Genomic DNA, 15,670 nt, shown 5'->3' with positions numbered 1-15,670 from the left:
CTCTGTCTCTATTAAAAATGCAAAAAAATTAGCCGGGTGTGGTGGCATGCATCTGTAGCCCCAGCTACTCAGGAGACTGAGGCAGGAGAATTGCCTGAACTCAGGAAGCAGAGATTGCAGTGAGCCAAGATTGTGCCACTGTGACAGAGTGAGACTCAGTCTCAAAAAAAAAAAAAAAAACACAAACAAAAAACAAAACATGCTTTCCACTAAAAAAATCATACATTTATGAATGTTATTTAATGGTTCATTTGAGTATCACTCCAAATCATCTCAGGTACACATCTCAGATCACATTTCATCTGACATGAGTCACACATTTAGTTGCACCTGAAGTGAAAACCTGGAGTTCTTTCTCAGTGTACTGCCCTTTCTTTATAGCTTTGAGTATTCTGTGTTCATGCCCAGGTTAGGAAATCTTGATGGTGTCTCCTTTCTAATGTTTTTTTTCCTACGTTGCAACCTACTATATATATAAAACTAATTCCCTGTCCCTTGCATTAAAGGCTTCAGAATGTAACCCCTTCATAAACAGTGAGATTTGATTTTAACTTATAAACCAATACTTTGTTTTTTGGATACTTCTTCTTCATCTCCAACTTCATCTTCAGTGACCTCAGATCCAGTGGTATATTCTTCTTCTTCTGAAAACAGCGACTGTTGTTTCTAAGTTAAAAAAAAAAATCTATTATAAATGTAATATTATATTTTTAATGAATTCTTTCAAACACATTTATCTAAATTTCTTTTGAATGAATAAGTCAATCAAGAGCTGATAAAATAACCTCTGGCTAGTACAATATCCAGGAAATGGACATAAGAATTTTTACATTTGGAGCAGGCTTACATTACATCATATATTTTTTAATTCCTTCACAGAATCTAGAACAGTAGTAGGCACATAAGTACTCAGTATTTGTTGAATTGTACCTCTATCACTCTACTAAATGTGTATTCCTTGATATTAAGGTTAAATTATAATATAGTAACCACCACTATTAAAGTAGTCTTTTTTTTTTTTTTTTTTTTTTTGAGACGGAGTCTCCCTCTGTTGCCCAGGCTGGAGTGCAGTGGCGCGATCTCAGCTCACTGCAAGCTCTGCCTCCCAGGTTCATGCCATTCTCCTGCCTCAGCCTCCCGAGTAGCTGGGACTACAGGCGCCCACCACTGCGCCTGGTTGATTTTTTTGTATTTTTTTTTAGTAGAGACGGGGTTTCACTGTGTTAGCCAGGATGGTCTTGATCGCCTGACCTTGTGATGCACCCGCCTCGGCCTCCCAAAGTGCTGGGATTATAGGCGTGAGCCACTGTGCCCGGCCTAAAGTAGTCATAAACAAGCACATATGCACATTCTCCGGGTGAATGTGGCCCTGGATTATTCAACCATATCTGCATTACCTTCCTGCATCTCTGTGCCCTACTGTCTGTTATCACTAATCCAAATTCCTATTCCATTCTTATGAATATTGATTGCAGACAGAATTTTTTTAAAAAAGTCAACCAATCACTCAAACAATCAAATAATTGGAACTCAACAGATTTGTTGCTTTGTTCAATGTCCTAAATATGATGTAAGAGTGACTTTAAAAAGTCTTTTAACTAGATCTATGGATTATGCAGCCAGATATGGAATATGTGTCTGTCTTAAATAATTTAACGGCATTTTTAGTTAAGTGAAAATAGGAGAATCTGAAAAGGAAGATGTATATTTAACTAAAATTTGTAAAATAAGATACTAATATTAAACTAAACTTTAATTTAGGAAGAAAGAGATCCAGGAATGCTAACTATAATTGCTCACTTACCAGTTGTAGAGTCCAGTTTTTCAATGACAAGAACTATAAGACAGGAATAAGAGATTAATAAATCTGCATTTACCCAGATTGTAGCTCCTTATTTTCATATAGATATTGTAGAAGAGTTGAAAGAAGTTACAAATATAGTTCCCTTCCAGGCTGAAACATAATTTAAAACTCAGGCTGAAAGTGATATGTTACAGTCTTTAATATTCTCTGCCAGAGGAGGATGTGGATGCTTTCTAAAAAGAAAGACACTTTCCCAGTATTATTTCCAAAGGACAAGTCAATCACGTGCAAGTAAATAACTAAAATAATTTGTTATTTTTAGAACTATTTCAATCACTTTTTAATGTATATATTTTAATATAAATTTAGGAAGCCGACTACATATGGACATTCTGGACATTCAATTAATCTAGTTTGTTGTTTGACATATAATTGATAAAGAAATGTTAATGTGTGATTTTTTTTTTTTGAGACAGAGTCTCACTCTGTCGCCCAGGCTGGAGTGCAATGGCACAATCTCCACTCACCACAACCTCCACTTTCTGGGTTTAAGGGATTCTCCTGCCTCAGCCTCCTGAGTAGCTGGGATTACAGGGGCATGACACTGCACCCAGCTAAATTTTGTATTTTTAGTAGAGACAGGGTTTCACCATGTTGACCAGGCTGGTCTTGAACTCCTAATCTCAGTTTCCCAAAGTGCAGGGATTACAGGCATGAACCACCATGCCTGGCATGAGTGAATATTTGTATAGCTGTCTGAAGTTCATAAAGCACTTCACAGGGCATATTTCACTTTCTCAAGTAAATGCCATCTTAACCAACACAAAGACAGAACATTCATAGGCAAATAAGTTTAGTAACAAAGGCAATGGAATAAAAAGGAGTCAAAGGAATCAAGTTTTCTGGTCACTTTAAAAATATTTCAGTTTTGAAACTTTTGTGTGTTTGTTTTTTGAGACAGGGTCTCACTCTGTCACCTAGACTCCAGACTGGAACTTTTGAAGAATCTAAATATATTCCTAATTACAATAAAAGGATAATTTTAAGCCAAAAAAAAAAGTTACAGAACGAGGAGGAAACAAAATATCCATTCATGCTATCTTCATTCTTCAAATCATAATTTGTCCATAATAAAAACCTTAAAGAGCATGTTATGTTTTTGGTTTTTCTTTTTTTTTGAGACAGAGTCTCCCTCTGTCACCAAGGCTGCAGTGCAGTAGTGCGATCTCGGCTCACTGCAACCTCTGCCTCCTGGGCTTAAGCAATCTTCCCACCTCAGCCTCCCAGCGAAACTTCGACTACAGGCACAAGGCACTCCATTTGGCTAAGTTTTCAACCATTTTTGTAGAGATGAGGTCTCACTATATTGCCCAGGCTGGTCTCAAACTCCTGGGCTCAAGCCATCTTCCTGCCTCAGCCTCCCAAAGTGCTGGGATTACAGGTGTGAGTTACCATGCCTGACCCCATGTTGTTTTTTCCCCAAAATTTAAATGTATTCATTATTAATTCTTTAAGGGCAAGAAATGTGTCCTATTACCCTTAGAGTCCTATTAGTAGGCATAATACCTTCTTATGATTAGGTAGTCAGTTCAATTTCAACTTAAATTGATCAGGTTCCTGTCAAAAATTAAATGTCATTAATTATTTATGTAAATAAAGAATAAGTGAAACAAGCTACTCACAGCATTGAGCTCCCCAGTTTTGGGACCCCATGGTGTATTTGGCTCCAGTAAAACATCACATTCTATACCCTTTTCATCACAGGGGCCAACCCCAACATCACTTGAAAGAAAAAGACATTTTTATGGAGAAGAGTTTACTTTCTTAAAAATTTAAATGTGAATATCTTTTTATTGCAAATGTTTCATAAATTGCTCTTCAAAAATACAGTTCCTGAGTATAAGGATATCACTTCGACAATGACATTTCCTTTTTTTTGTTTGTTTTTTTGAGATGGGGTCTCGCTCTGTCACCCAGGCTGGAGAGTAATGGCATGATCTTGGCTCACTGCAACCTCTGCCTCCCAGGTACAAGCGATTCTCCTGTCTCAGCCTCCTGAGTAGCTGGGATTACAGGCACCTGCCATCATGCCTGGCTAATTTTGTATTTTCACCATGTTGGCCAGGCTGGTCTTGAACTCTTACCCTCAGGTGATCCATCCACCTTGGCTCCTAAAATGCTGGGATTACAGGTGTGAGCCACTGTGCCCAGCCAACAATGACATTTCTTAATTCGTATAGTGATTCCTCTAGCAAAAGACACCCCATACAGCAAGCACCATTGTACCTGAAGCATCGTACCTGCAAGGTGGTGGAATGGGCTGCATAATTGGTACTGTTTTGAGAACAGCCTTGGCTAAGCGCAGTGGATCACGCCTGTAATCCCAGCACTTTGGGAGGCTGAGGTGGGCAGATCACGAGGTCGGGAGATCGAGACCATCTTGGTCAACATGGTGAAACCCTGTCTCTACTAAAATATAAAAAATTATCTGGGCATGGTGGTACGTGCCTGTAATCCCAGCTACTTGGGAGGCTGAGGCAGGGCAATTGCTTGAACCCAGGAGGTGGAGGTTGCAGTGAGCTGAGATTGCGATGCTGCACTCCAGCCTGGTGACAGAGTGAGACTCCACCTCAAAAAAAAAAAAAAAAAAAAGTAGGGGGGGGTGGCTAGGCGCGGTGGCTCACGCCTGTAATCCCAGCACTTTGGGAGGCTGAGGTGGGTGGATCACGAGGTCAGGAGTTCGAGACCAGTAGTTCGAGACCAGCCTAGCCAACATGGTGAAACCCTGTCTCTACTAAAAATACAAAAATTAGCTAGGCGTAGTGGTGGGTAGCTGTAATCCCAGCTACTCAGGAGGCTGAGGCAGGAGAATCGCTTGAAACAGGGAGGCAGAGGTTGCAGTGAGCCGAGATCATGCCACCACACTCCAGCCTGGGCAAAAGAGCGAAACTCCAACTGAAAAAAAAAAAGATATTTCTTTTTTTCTTTTTGTTTTGAGACGGAGTCTCCCTCTGTTGCCCAGGCTGGAGTGCAGTGCACAATCTCAGCTCACTGCAGCCTCTGCCTCCCGGGTTCAAGCGATTCTCCTGCCTCAGCCTCCCAAATAGCTGGGATTACAGGCACCCGCCACTATGCCTGGTTAGAAGAGACAGGGTTTCCACACGTTGGCCAGGCTGGTCTCAAACTCCTGACTTCAAGTGATCGGCCTGCCTTGGCCTCCCAAAATACTGGGATTAAAGGTGTGAGCCACCGCGCCCAGCTAAGAACAGCCTCTTTTAAAGTGTCCTCCAGCCTCTAACCTTACAGCCTGCTGCCATTGCAAAATGATGAACGTGACTTCAGAAATTACTGAATTCGAGGAGTTCATACTTACGGAGAGATGAACTCAACCATCAATATTTTTTTCTAGTTGTATCAATCATGCACTGACTGATACAATCAATTGGTTGATCAATTGATTGAGAGGGCCTCAAGCAAATTGGGAACCCTCACCAGTCACCACCGCAAACTGGATTTAAGGTCTTAACCTTTTTAATCACCAGGGGCTCTTTTCATTTGTTTTTCCTCCCCTTGTACCTCCAGTATTTTTTTTTTTGAGACGGAGTCTTGCTCTGTTGCCCAGGCTGGAGTGCAGTGGCGCGATCTCGGCTCACTGCCAGCTCTGCCTCCCGGGTTCACACCATTCTCCTGCCTCAGTCTCCCGAGTAGCTGGGACTACAGGCGCCCACGACCATGCTCGGCTAATTTTTTGTATTTTTAGTAGAGACAGGGTTTCACCATGTTAGCCAGGATGATCTCGATCTCCTGACCTTGTGATCCGCCCACCTCGGCCTCCCAAAGTGCTGGGATTAAAGATGTGAGCCACCGTGCCCGGCCACCTCCAGTATTTTTAAGTGTTCTGCCTATCAAATAAATATCTCTCTGCTCTTATTGTAAGCTAACATATAATTTTAGTTTTCTGAAATAATGAAAACTACTTGAGGACTGACATTGCTGATTTGGGGAAGCACTATGGGATAAGGGATTCTGAAATAGGAACCACTGAATAAAGCTATAATACAGTGTTGGGTTTTTCCACCCCTCACCTAATTGTATCTTTTGAAAAAGGCACAACAATGACATCTCTGTACTTGTGCAAATCGTCCAATATTCTAGCAATGGGACAGGATGGCAAATCTCCGCCTTCACCTTGATCACGAAGTGTAATCATGTGGTCCCTTACTTTACAACCCTGTCACATAAGAGACAATAAATTAGAGGTTAGTTTCTTACAGAACACTCCTTTAAAGATCACTGTTTTTCTTTTCTTTGCCTAGTCATATTGTCATATACATATTTTACAACTTTTTCTCAAGAAAAACATTCCTCATATAGAAAAGAGATTCAATCATAACTGTATGGCTTAATAAATACCCAAGAATACCCATATTATCACAATCCACATTAAGAATTAGAACATTGCCAACACTCTAGGAGTCCCCACAGACCCAATTCTGATCATAATGGTTTCCCTCCTCCCAACAGGTAACCTCTACCCTGGCTTGTGGTAATTACTTCCTTGCTTTTCTTTATCCCTCTGCCACTTAAGGATGCATTCCTAAACACTATAGTTTAGTTTTGTCTCACCTGTTTTGCTTGACATTATGTTTCTACTGGGTGAGATGGCTCAAGCCTGTAATCCCAGCTCTTTGGGAGGCCGAGGTGGGTGGATTGCTTGAGCCCAGGAGTTTGAGATTAGCCTGGGCAACATGGCAAAACCCTGCCTCTAAAAAAGTAGAAAAAAAATTAGCTGGGTGTGGTGGTGCATGTCTCCAGTCCCAGCTACCTCAGGAAGCTGAATTGGGAGGATCACTTGAGCTCAGGGAGGTTGAGATTGCCTTTAGCAGTGATCAGGCCATAGCACTCCAGCTTGGGTGAGAGTGAAATCCTGTCTCATAAAAAAAAAAAAAAAAAAAAAGGCCAGGTGCGGTGGCTCACGCCTGTAATCCCAGCACTTTGGGAGGCCGAGGAGGGTGGATCACGAGTTCAGGAGATCGAGACCATCCTGGCTAACACGGTGAAACCCCATCTCTACTAAAAATACAAAAAAAAAAAAAAAAAATTAGCCGGGTGTGGTGGTGGGCGCCTGTAGTCCCAGCTACTCGGGAGGCTGAGGCAGGAGAATGGCGTGAACCCAGGAGGCGGAGCTTGCAGTGAGCCGAGATCGCGCCACTGCACTCCAGCCTGGGTGACAGAGCAAGACTCCCTCTCAAAAAAAAAAAAAAAAAATTATGTTTTTATGATTCAACGATGTTATTTCATGTAATAATAACATTTGCTTTAATGTATAGTGTTTCACAGCATGAATATACACCATTTATTTACCTCTTCCACCACTGATAGATGGGTTGTTTCTAGTTTGGGGCTACTAAAAATAATATTGCTATGAACATTCTTTTGTCTGTTTCCCAGTACACAGGTGCTCATGCGTACCAAATTATATTACCATCAGCAGTATACGAGGATTTCTGTTACTCCACATCCTTGCTAACACTTGGTCAGACATTTAAATTGTAGTCATTCTGGCTGGGCGTGGTGGCTCATCACTTTGGGAGGCCGAGGCAGGCAGATCACTTGAGGTTAAGAGTTCGAGACCAGCCTGGCCAACATGGTGAAACCCCGTCTCTAATAAAAATACAAAAATTTAGCCAGGCGTGGTGCCAGGCACCTGTAATCCAGCTACTCAGGAGGCTGAGGCATGAGAATTGCTTGAACCTGGGAGACAGAGGTTGCAGTGTGCCAACATTGTGCCACTACACTGCAGCCTGGGCAACAGAGCAAGACTCCACCTCAAAAAAAAAAAAAATTTAGTCATTCTGGTAAATGTGTATTGGTATTCATTCTGGCTTTAATTTGTATCTATCCAGTCACAAATGAGGTTGTCGTTTTCATGTTTACAGAACAACTGTTTTTTTGTCTGAAGTGCCTATTGTCTTTCTCCCGTTTTTTTTTTTTTTTGAGACACAGTCTTGCTCTGTTGCTAGGCTGGAGTGCAGTGGCACGATCTCACATCAATGCAATCTCTGCCTCCCGGGTTCAAGCAATTCTCCTGCCTCAGCCTCCCAAGTAGCTGGGACTACAGGCACACACCACCACACCCAGCTAATTTTTGTATTTTTACTAGAGACGGGGTTTCACCATGTTGGCCAGGGTGGTCCCGATCTCTTGATCTCATGATCTGACCACCTCGGCCTCCCAAAGTGCTGGGATCACAGGCATGAGCAACCGTGCCCAGCCGGGATACAAGCAACATATACATCAACAAAAGATTCATCATATATATATTTTGGTTTTTTTGAGATAGAGTCTTGCTCTGTCACCCAGGCTGGAGTACAATGGTCTGATCTTGGCTCACTGCAACCTCCGCCTCCTGGATTCAAGCGATTCTCCTGCCTCAGCCTCCTGAGTAGCTGGGATTACAGGCGCCCACCATGATGCCCAGCTAATTTTTGTATTTTCAGTAGAGACAGTGTTTTCCCCATATTGGCCAGGCTGGTCTTGAACTCCTGACCTCAGGTGATCCACCCATCTCGGCCTCCCAAAGTCCTGGGATTACAGGTATGAGCCACCCCGTGCCCGGCCTATATATATATATAATTTTTTTTTTCTTCAGACAATGTCATGACTTGTCGCCCAGGCTGGAGTGCAGTGGCGTGATCTTGGCTCACTGCAAGCTCCACCTCCCAGGTTCACACCATTCTCCTGCCTCAGCCTCCTGAGTAACTGGAACTATAGGCGCCCACCACCACGCCCAGATAATTTTTTGTATTTTTAGTAGAGAAGGGGCTTCACTGTGTTAGCCAGGATGGTCTTGATCTGCTGACCTCATGATCCGCCCGCCTCAGCCTCCCAAAGTGCTGGGATTACAGGCATGAGCCACCACGCCCAGCCGATATATTTTTTAAAGATGCCTACAAAGAAATATATTTTGCTCGAAACGATGTGGAAATGTGATAGCTAAAATGGAAACAAACTAACCACAAATGTAAATTTGTGGTTACAAACTAATGAGGTTAAAAATTAATGTGGTTAGAAAGAAATGTAAAGACTAAAAAATCATGTTACTGAAAAAAACATAATAGTAATGATGAATTAATGAAATATCTTGGGTCTAGCAAAGCTAATCTAATTTTGCTTAACTTTTGCTTAATTTTGCTTAACTTAAATCATGCCCCATTTAAGTATCTTTGTTTGTAAAATGTATAACTTTAAGAATAAATGTTATGTAAGTAATCTATTGCCTCACCGATAAAACTTTTAAGTATTCAAAGTTGGTAACGGATTGCAAATACAAGAAAACGAATCCAGTTTAAATTCCATGACCCATCATTCAGTAACATTCATGCCAATATCCCAGATTCCTTGCCCCTAAATTTCATCATCCCCATCTGGCAAAATCCTAACTCTAGATGAACTCAACTACCCATTTTCTCCCTGCCTGTACTCATGCAGCCAAGGGTTACTGGAGAGAGTGATATAAACAGGCATGATGAATTATATTGTGAACTTATGACTGCCAATCTCCAGTGAGCTCTCAAACTTCCTGGCAATATACATTTTCTCTGGAAAATTCACTCTTCTATTTTTCAAAATGCTATTTCAAACCTTCCATACTTCCCTCAAACCTTGGAACCTTCCCCTTTCCCCCTTATTCTTAGTGGATGGCTTAATCTTCTACTTTTTAGAGAACAGAAAAAGCATTAGATTGGAATAAGTTATCAACTAAATGACAAAAACACAATTTTACTAATATCGACAACCATTCTTCTCTTCTCTCCTGTTGTAACAGAGGAGCTGTCCATCCTCTTGTCGAAATTAATACCACTAAATGTGGTTAAGGTCCCACCCTACCCTGCCTTCTCACCTTATACCATCAACCTCTCCTTCTCAGCTGGATCCTTCCCACTGACTTTTAAAAGGTTCTCTCGTATCAAAACAGAAACAAGGTCAGGCATGGTGGCTCACGCCTATATTCCCAGCACTTTGGGGGGCCCAGATGGGCGGGTCATTTGAGGTCAGGAGTTTGAGACCAGCCTGGCCAATATGGTGAGACTCCATCTCTACTAAAAATACAAAAATTAGCCAGGCATGGTGGCACGTGCCTATAATTCCAGCTACTTGGGAGGCTGAGGCAAGAGAATCGCTTGAGTCCGGGAGGCAGAGATTGCAGTGAGCCGAGATCGTGCCACTGCACTCCAGCCTGGGCAACAGTGAGACTCCTTCTCAAACAAACAAACAAACAAAAAACAACCCCCAAAACACTAAACAAATATTCATAACTTAAATTACTAATCTATCTCCTCCCTTTCTCAAATTTCCCAAAAGAGATGTCATATATACTGTTCCCATTTGTTAATCTCTCACTCATTTCTCAACCCATACAAACCTGGCTTCTGGATCTAGCACTCCACCAAAACAGCTCTTCACACCTATGAATTCCCTGTCACTAAGGCCAAAGGACACAGTTCTTTCATTATTTTATTTGACCTCTTAGCCATACTAGGCACCACAGTCCACTCCTCTTTCTTTAATATTACTCCCTCAACATCCTCAATTTTTCTCCTATCATTCTGGCTGCCCCTGACCATTCTCCTTTGCTGGCTCATGCTGCTTCATCCAGACATAGCTGTAGTTTCCCTCTGCTCTTCATATGCTCACCTATACCTGCTGGCTTTAACTATCATCTATTGCAAGAAAACTTATGAGTTATTATCTCCAGCCTAACCACTTGTCTGAGCTCCAAAACTCATATATCTAACAGCCTCTATCTGGTTATCTCAGAAAGCACCTCAAACTCAAAATATCCAAACAGAACTCATGAGTCTCTCAAAACCTGATTTCTGTCTGCTGCTTCCTCTTCAGTGAATAGCAGCTATCCAGTAGCACCAACAAGAAACTGAGTCATCCTTCCCCCTCTCCCTCTGCAATATAATCTGTCAGATAATATCAGTTTCATCTCTTAAATATTAAATTCATCCACTTCTCTTAATCTTCACTGCTCTGGTACCATCATCTCTCTCTAAGACTACTATGATAACTTCCTTTTGTACGTGATTCCACTGACTACCCATCAAGTGTGCCTTCTCCACACTGCAACTGATATTTTCAAAATGGAGATAAAAGAAAAACTTGAACATGGCTTATGACATCCTGCTCCAGCATGGACTGACACCTACCTACCTCTCCAGACTTGTCTTGAACTATGCATGTTTTCTACGACAGCCTCAGATTGTCAGTCTCTTTTACTCACTGTGTTCCTTCTGACCTTGCTGTTCTGACTAGAACACTCTTTCCCTTCCTCTTCACCTCACATACTCCTATGAATCCTTCAGATCTCAACTTAATGCCAACTCCTTTGAGGATTTCCTTGACATCTATGGCTGAATCATGCCAGCCTATTATAGATATTTAGGGCCCTGTATGTGTCTTCAAACATTTACTTGGGTGCTTTTTTCCTTTTGGTATTACTGCCTCAGCTATAAGTTCCACAAGGGCATAAATGATCCGATTTTACATGCTATCCTCCGTCTTGCACAGTGTATGGCAATTTTTGGTGCTTTGTAAGTATTTTTTGTGTGGATGATGATAAAGAGCTTTAGGTTCCTTTCATTCACACATGACATTTAATTACAGAACATTTTCAAAAGTGTTTGTGATCAGAGAATCTAACCTATAGCAATACTCACACATTGCATCAATATGTATGTGCAAGGATACTCACTGCAACACAGTAATACCATCAGTCTAGAAACCACCTAAATGTTCATTAATAGGAGAATGGTTAAATTGTGATACATACATAGCTTGGAATATTATACAGCAGTTAAATAAAATAGCACAGAAAGATACCCTACTTACGTTGTTGAGTAAAAAAGGCAAATTACAGAATATTATTAGTATGATCTGGTTTCCAAAACAAAAAATCATATATAAATCTGGGTGTGGCGGCTCACACCTGTAATCCCAGCACTCTGGGAGGCCAAAGCAGGTAGCTCGCTTCAGTTCATGAGTTCGAGACCAGCCTGGGCAACATGGCGAAACCCCGTCTCTAACAAAAATACAAAAAATAACTGAGTATGGTGGCGTGTGCCTGGAGTCCCAGCTACTCGGAAGGCTGAGGTGGGAGGATTGTTTGAGCCTGGGAGGCAGAGGCTGGAGTGAGCCGAGATGGCACCACTGCACTCCAGCCTGGGCGACAGAGGGAGACCCCATCTCAAAAAACAAAAAACAAAAACCTCCAAAAAACAAAAAAAATATATAATTTGTGCCTGAAAGGTACAAAAGAAGGTCTGAAAGGAAACCATTAACAGTGATTATCTCTAAGAAGAGATGGAAAATGGGAGTGTTCTAAAGAGGAACTCCTTCTTCCTATACTTATTTATGTATTGTTGGAAGTCTTTTATACATTAATGTATTACTGTTATACTTTAAAAACTGTAGCTACAAAAGAGCAATATTCAAAATTCACCTTTGTAAGCTGAGTAGGATCAAACCGAAGAATCTTTTGGTTACAACAGGGATAAATTCCAGTGCCAACAGTATTCAATGAACTTGCTGCAGTAGGATAAACCACTGTTTCTGAGTGATACTGACAATGTGAAAATTCAATACAGAGAAAGGCCTAAGAAAGAAATAGATAAAATCAACTACTATTTCCACAACAAAATTATACATTTCAAAAATACTTAAGACCAAATATTATATGTTCCATTTATATGAAATATGCAGAAAAAGCCAATCTATACAGACACAAAATAGATCAGTGGTTGCCAGGGGTGGAAGGTTATAATGTGGAATAGCAGCAAATGGGCACGAGGGATCTTTTTGAGGTGATAGAAATGTGCTAAAATTGGATGATGGTGATGACTGTACAACTCTAAATTTACAAAAAAAAAAGTGAACTGCAGATTTAAAAACAGTAAATTCTGAACACAACCTAACTTAAAAAATAAAAATAAAAAAATAAAATGAGTAAATTTCATGGCATGTAATTCCACCTGAATAAAGCTATTAGAGAGCAAAAAATGAAATCACCTTAAGCAAAATTCAGATGAATTAAACTGATCTTGATATACATTCAATTTTACAATTGGCCAATCACCTCAAATGTTTTCCAAAGAAAAATAAAATTTTGCTTCATTTGGTTATTCCTTGATGCATTTTTTTTTTGAGACGGAATCTTGCTCTATTGCCCAGGCTGGAGTGAAGTGGTGCCATCTCGGCTCACTGCAACCTCCACCTCCCAGATTCAAGCGATTCTCCTGCCTCAGCCTGCCGAGTAGCTGGTATTACAGGTACACACCACCATATCTGGCTAATTTTTCTATTTTTAGTAGAGACAGGGTTTCGCCATGTTGGTCAGACTGGTCTTGAACTTTTGACATCAGGTGATCCGCCTGCCTTGGTCTCCCAAAGTGCTGGGATTACAGGCATGAGCCACCATGCCTGGTCCCTTGAGGCATTTTTAAGGTAAATATTTACATCAGTATTAATAAAAACTATGACGTAACTTTGAATCATTGGCTTTGAAAACTTCGATAAAAGCTTATCAAGGTTTAATTGTCAAATTAACCATCAGGTTTCAATTGTTTATAAGTTGGTAAAATAGGGCCAGGTGTGATGGTACACACCTGTCACTCCAGCTACTAGGGAGGCTGAGGCAGAAGGACTGCTTAAACCTAGGAATTCGAGGCCAGCCTCGGCAATGTAGCAAGATCCCATCTCAGGAAAAAAGAAGAAAAAAAAGAACATGGTGCAAGCACTGTCTAAGTGGAGTTTCAGTGGACGCAGGTGCTGCTTGCAATGGGAAAGACCACTGGGCTAGGCAGCTGGGGGCTGGCAGGTAGACAGAGGTTATGCCACCAGCTCAGAGAAAAGGTTGGTTGGGATGGACCCTGAGTCCCAGAAGTTGGTTTGGAGAGGGAAACTGAGGCTCTGAGTGGTGAAATTATTGGATTCAGAGATACTGTGGGGCTCTGAAGGTTGGATTCTGTTAGCCTTGTGGGCTAGGGAGAGCATCCTTGAGTAGATGATATCTTACTCAGATCTAGAGGGGACAAGACTTTTGGGCCTGTGCAGGGGGCACCATTGGTGGGTGATGATAATGTTGGGTTTTGAAGGCAGGAGACCTTGAGAAGGCAAAACCATTTTATCTGGAAAGAAAGGAAGGGGATGTTGGGCTTTTGTGTCATGGGTGGGGGAGCCATTGGGAGGGCAATTCCATTAGCCAGTGGGAGGTAGAAAGTTTGTAAGAAATACCATGCTAGGGGACTGCGGAAAGACCCCAGATGTCATTGCTTCTGGGTGGAGATTCTGTGTGAGTGGCAGTGGTGAATCCTAAAAGGGGGCAGTACCACTGGATGATTAAGGGCGGTCCCACAAGGCCTGGGGTGAAGAAAGACCTGAATGGGTAATACCATTAATCCCTGTCGGGGAAAGGACCAGAAAAGGTGAAAAAGTGATACCTTGGACTGGATGGAGGGGAGATCGCTGGGCTTTTGGGAGGTACCCTGACTGGTACTCTGATCACTTGTTTCTTTTTGAGGGGGGCTCTGAGATGGGATGAAAAGCTATAGCATCGCACCAGGAGCGGGCCCTTGTTAAGAGAGTTCCTCACTTGGGGAGACTTTAAGAAGGGAAACTCTGAATAGGGTCCTGTCAGGGGAGGAGGGACTCTGAGTGAGAACAGGTTAAAAAAAACAAGTTAGTAAGATAATTCAAATAAAAACACAACATTAACAATTCTAAGCACTGATCTGTTTTTTCTATTTATATTATGATGTACTGAAGTTGCTGAGATTTGATAAGCACTGATCTTTAACATAAATGCATTAAAGAATAGTCTATAATTCAGAATTTTTAGTTGTCTACAATTCAGAAATTTTAGTGTTAGTTTCAATTATGATGTTCACATAATGGTTTTTAATTTTAAAAATTTGAGAACTTATAAAAACTATAAGGTGCACATTCTCTTATATACAATATTCTGCATACAAACTATTATGAGTTTATGAGCTCTATAATAAATATTCAATATCAATCAATCAATATTCAATTTGCTGTAAAGGAGAGGAAAATAATCTCTCAAAGTTTCCGCATTCTGACATGTTGAGCAAGTCAGGTTTTAGAAGCTTGATATCCTTGATTATAAGTGACACTGACACTCAGATTGTGAGGAGGACCTTTACATACCTATTAGATTAACAAAAAAATCCAAACCTGACAATATCAATTGCTACTGAGATGTGGGGCAACTAGAACTCTCATACGTAGCTGGTAGAAATGCAAAATGATTCTGGGACTTTGGAAAACCGTTAGGCACGGCGAGTGTTAAACCACCACATAAACCAGCAATCCTACTCCTAGGTAGTAAGAAAGAAGAGAGGCCAGGCGTAGTGGCTCAGGCCTGTAATCCTAGTACTTTGGGAGGCCGAGGCAGGCAGATCACCTGAGGTCATGAGTTCAAGACCATCCTGGCTAACACAGTGAAACCCCATTTCTACTAAAAATACAAAAAATTAGCCTGGTGTGTTGGCGTGTGCCAGTAATCTCAGCTACTTGGGAGGCTGAGGCAGGAGAATCGCTTGAACCGGGGAGGTGGAGGTTGCAGTGAGTCAAGATGGCGCCATAGCACTCCAGCTTAGGCAAAAAGAGTGAAACTCCATCTCAAGAAAAAAAAAAAAAAAAGAGAAATAAATACATCCAAGAGAAATAAAATCCTATGTTCACAGGAAAACCTGTATGAAAATGTTTATAGCAGCTTTCTTCATAATGTCCCCACACTAGAACACTACAAACATCCTCCACCTGGTGAATGTCTGAACATAC

General features: G+C 41.4%; 1 protein-coding gene across 4 annotated transcripts in view; it reads right to left on the bottom strand.

Moving 5' to 3' along the window:
* SANBR (SANT and BTB domain regulator of CSR) overlaps positions 1-15,670 on the bottom strand; it is a 52,203-nt gene that overhangs the window by 11,185 nt on the left and 25,348 nt on the right. For all 4 annotated transcript variants that reach the window (XR_012095298.1, XR_012095297.1, XM_073023025.1 and 1 more), the window contains 5 exons: positions 12,312-12,464; positions 5,890-6,035; positions 3,487-3,586; positions 1,805-1,837; positions 567-666 (listed from right to left, as the gene is read on the bottom strand). Coding sequence is in view for 2 of the 4 variants with exons in the window: in XM_073023025.1 (XP_072879126.1) it covers positions 567-666; positions 1,805-1,837; positions 3,487-3,586; positions 5,890-6,035; positions 12,312-12,464 (532 nt within the window). In the remaining 2 variants the exon portion in view is untranslated. The remainder of the gene's footprint in view (positions 1-566; positions 667-1,804; positions 1,838-3,486; positions 3,587-5,889; positions 6,036-12,311; positions 12,465-15,670) is intronic.

The sequence above is a fragment of the Chlorocebus sabaeus genome, chromosome 14, assembly GCF_047675955.1.
Source record: "Chlorocebus sabaeus isolate Y175 chromosome 14, mChlSab1.0.hap1, whole genome shotgun sequence".
NCBI lineage: Eukaryota > Metazoa > Chordata > Mammalia > Primates > Cercopithecidae > Chlorocebus > Chlorocebus sabaeus.
The sequence above is the reverse complement of the archived record's forward strand: the minus strand, read 5'-3'. Positions and strand labels throughout refer to the sequence as shown.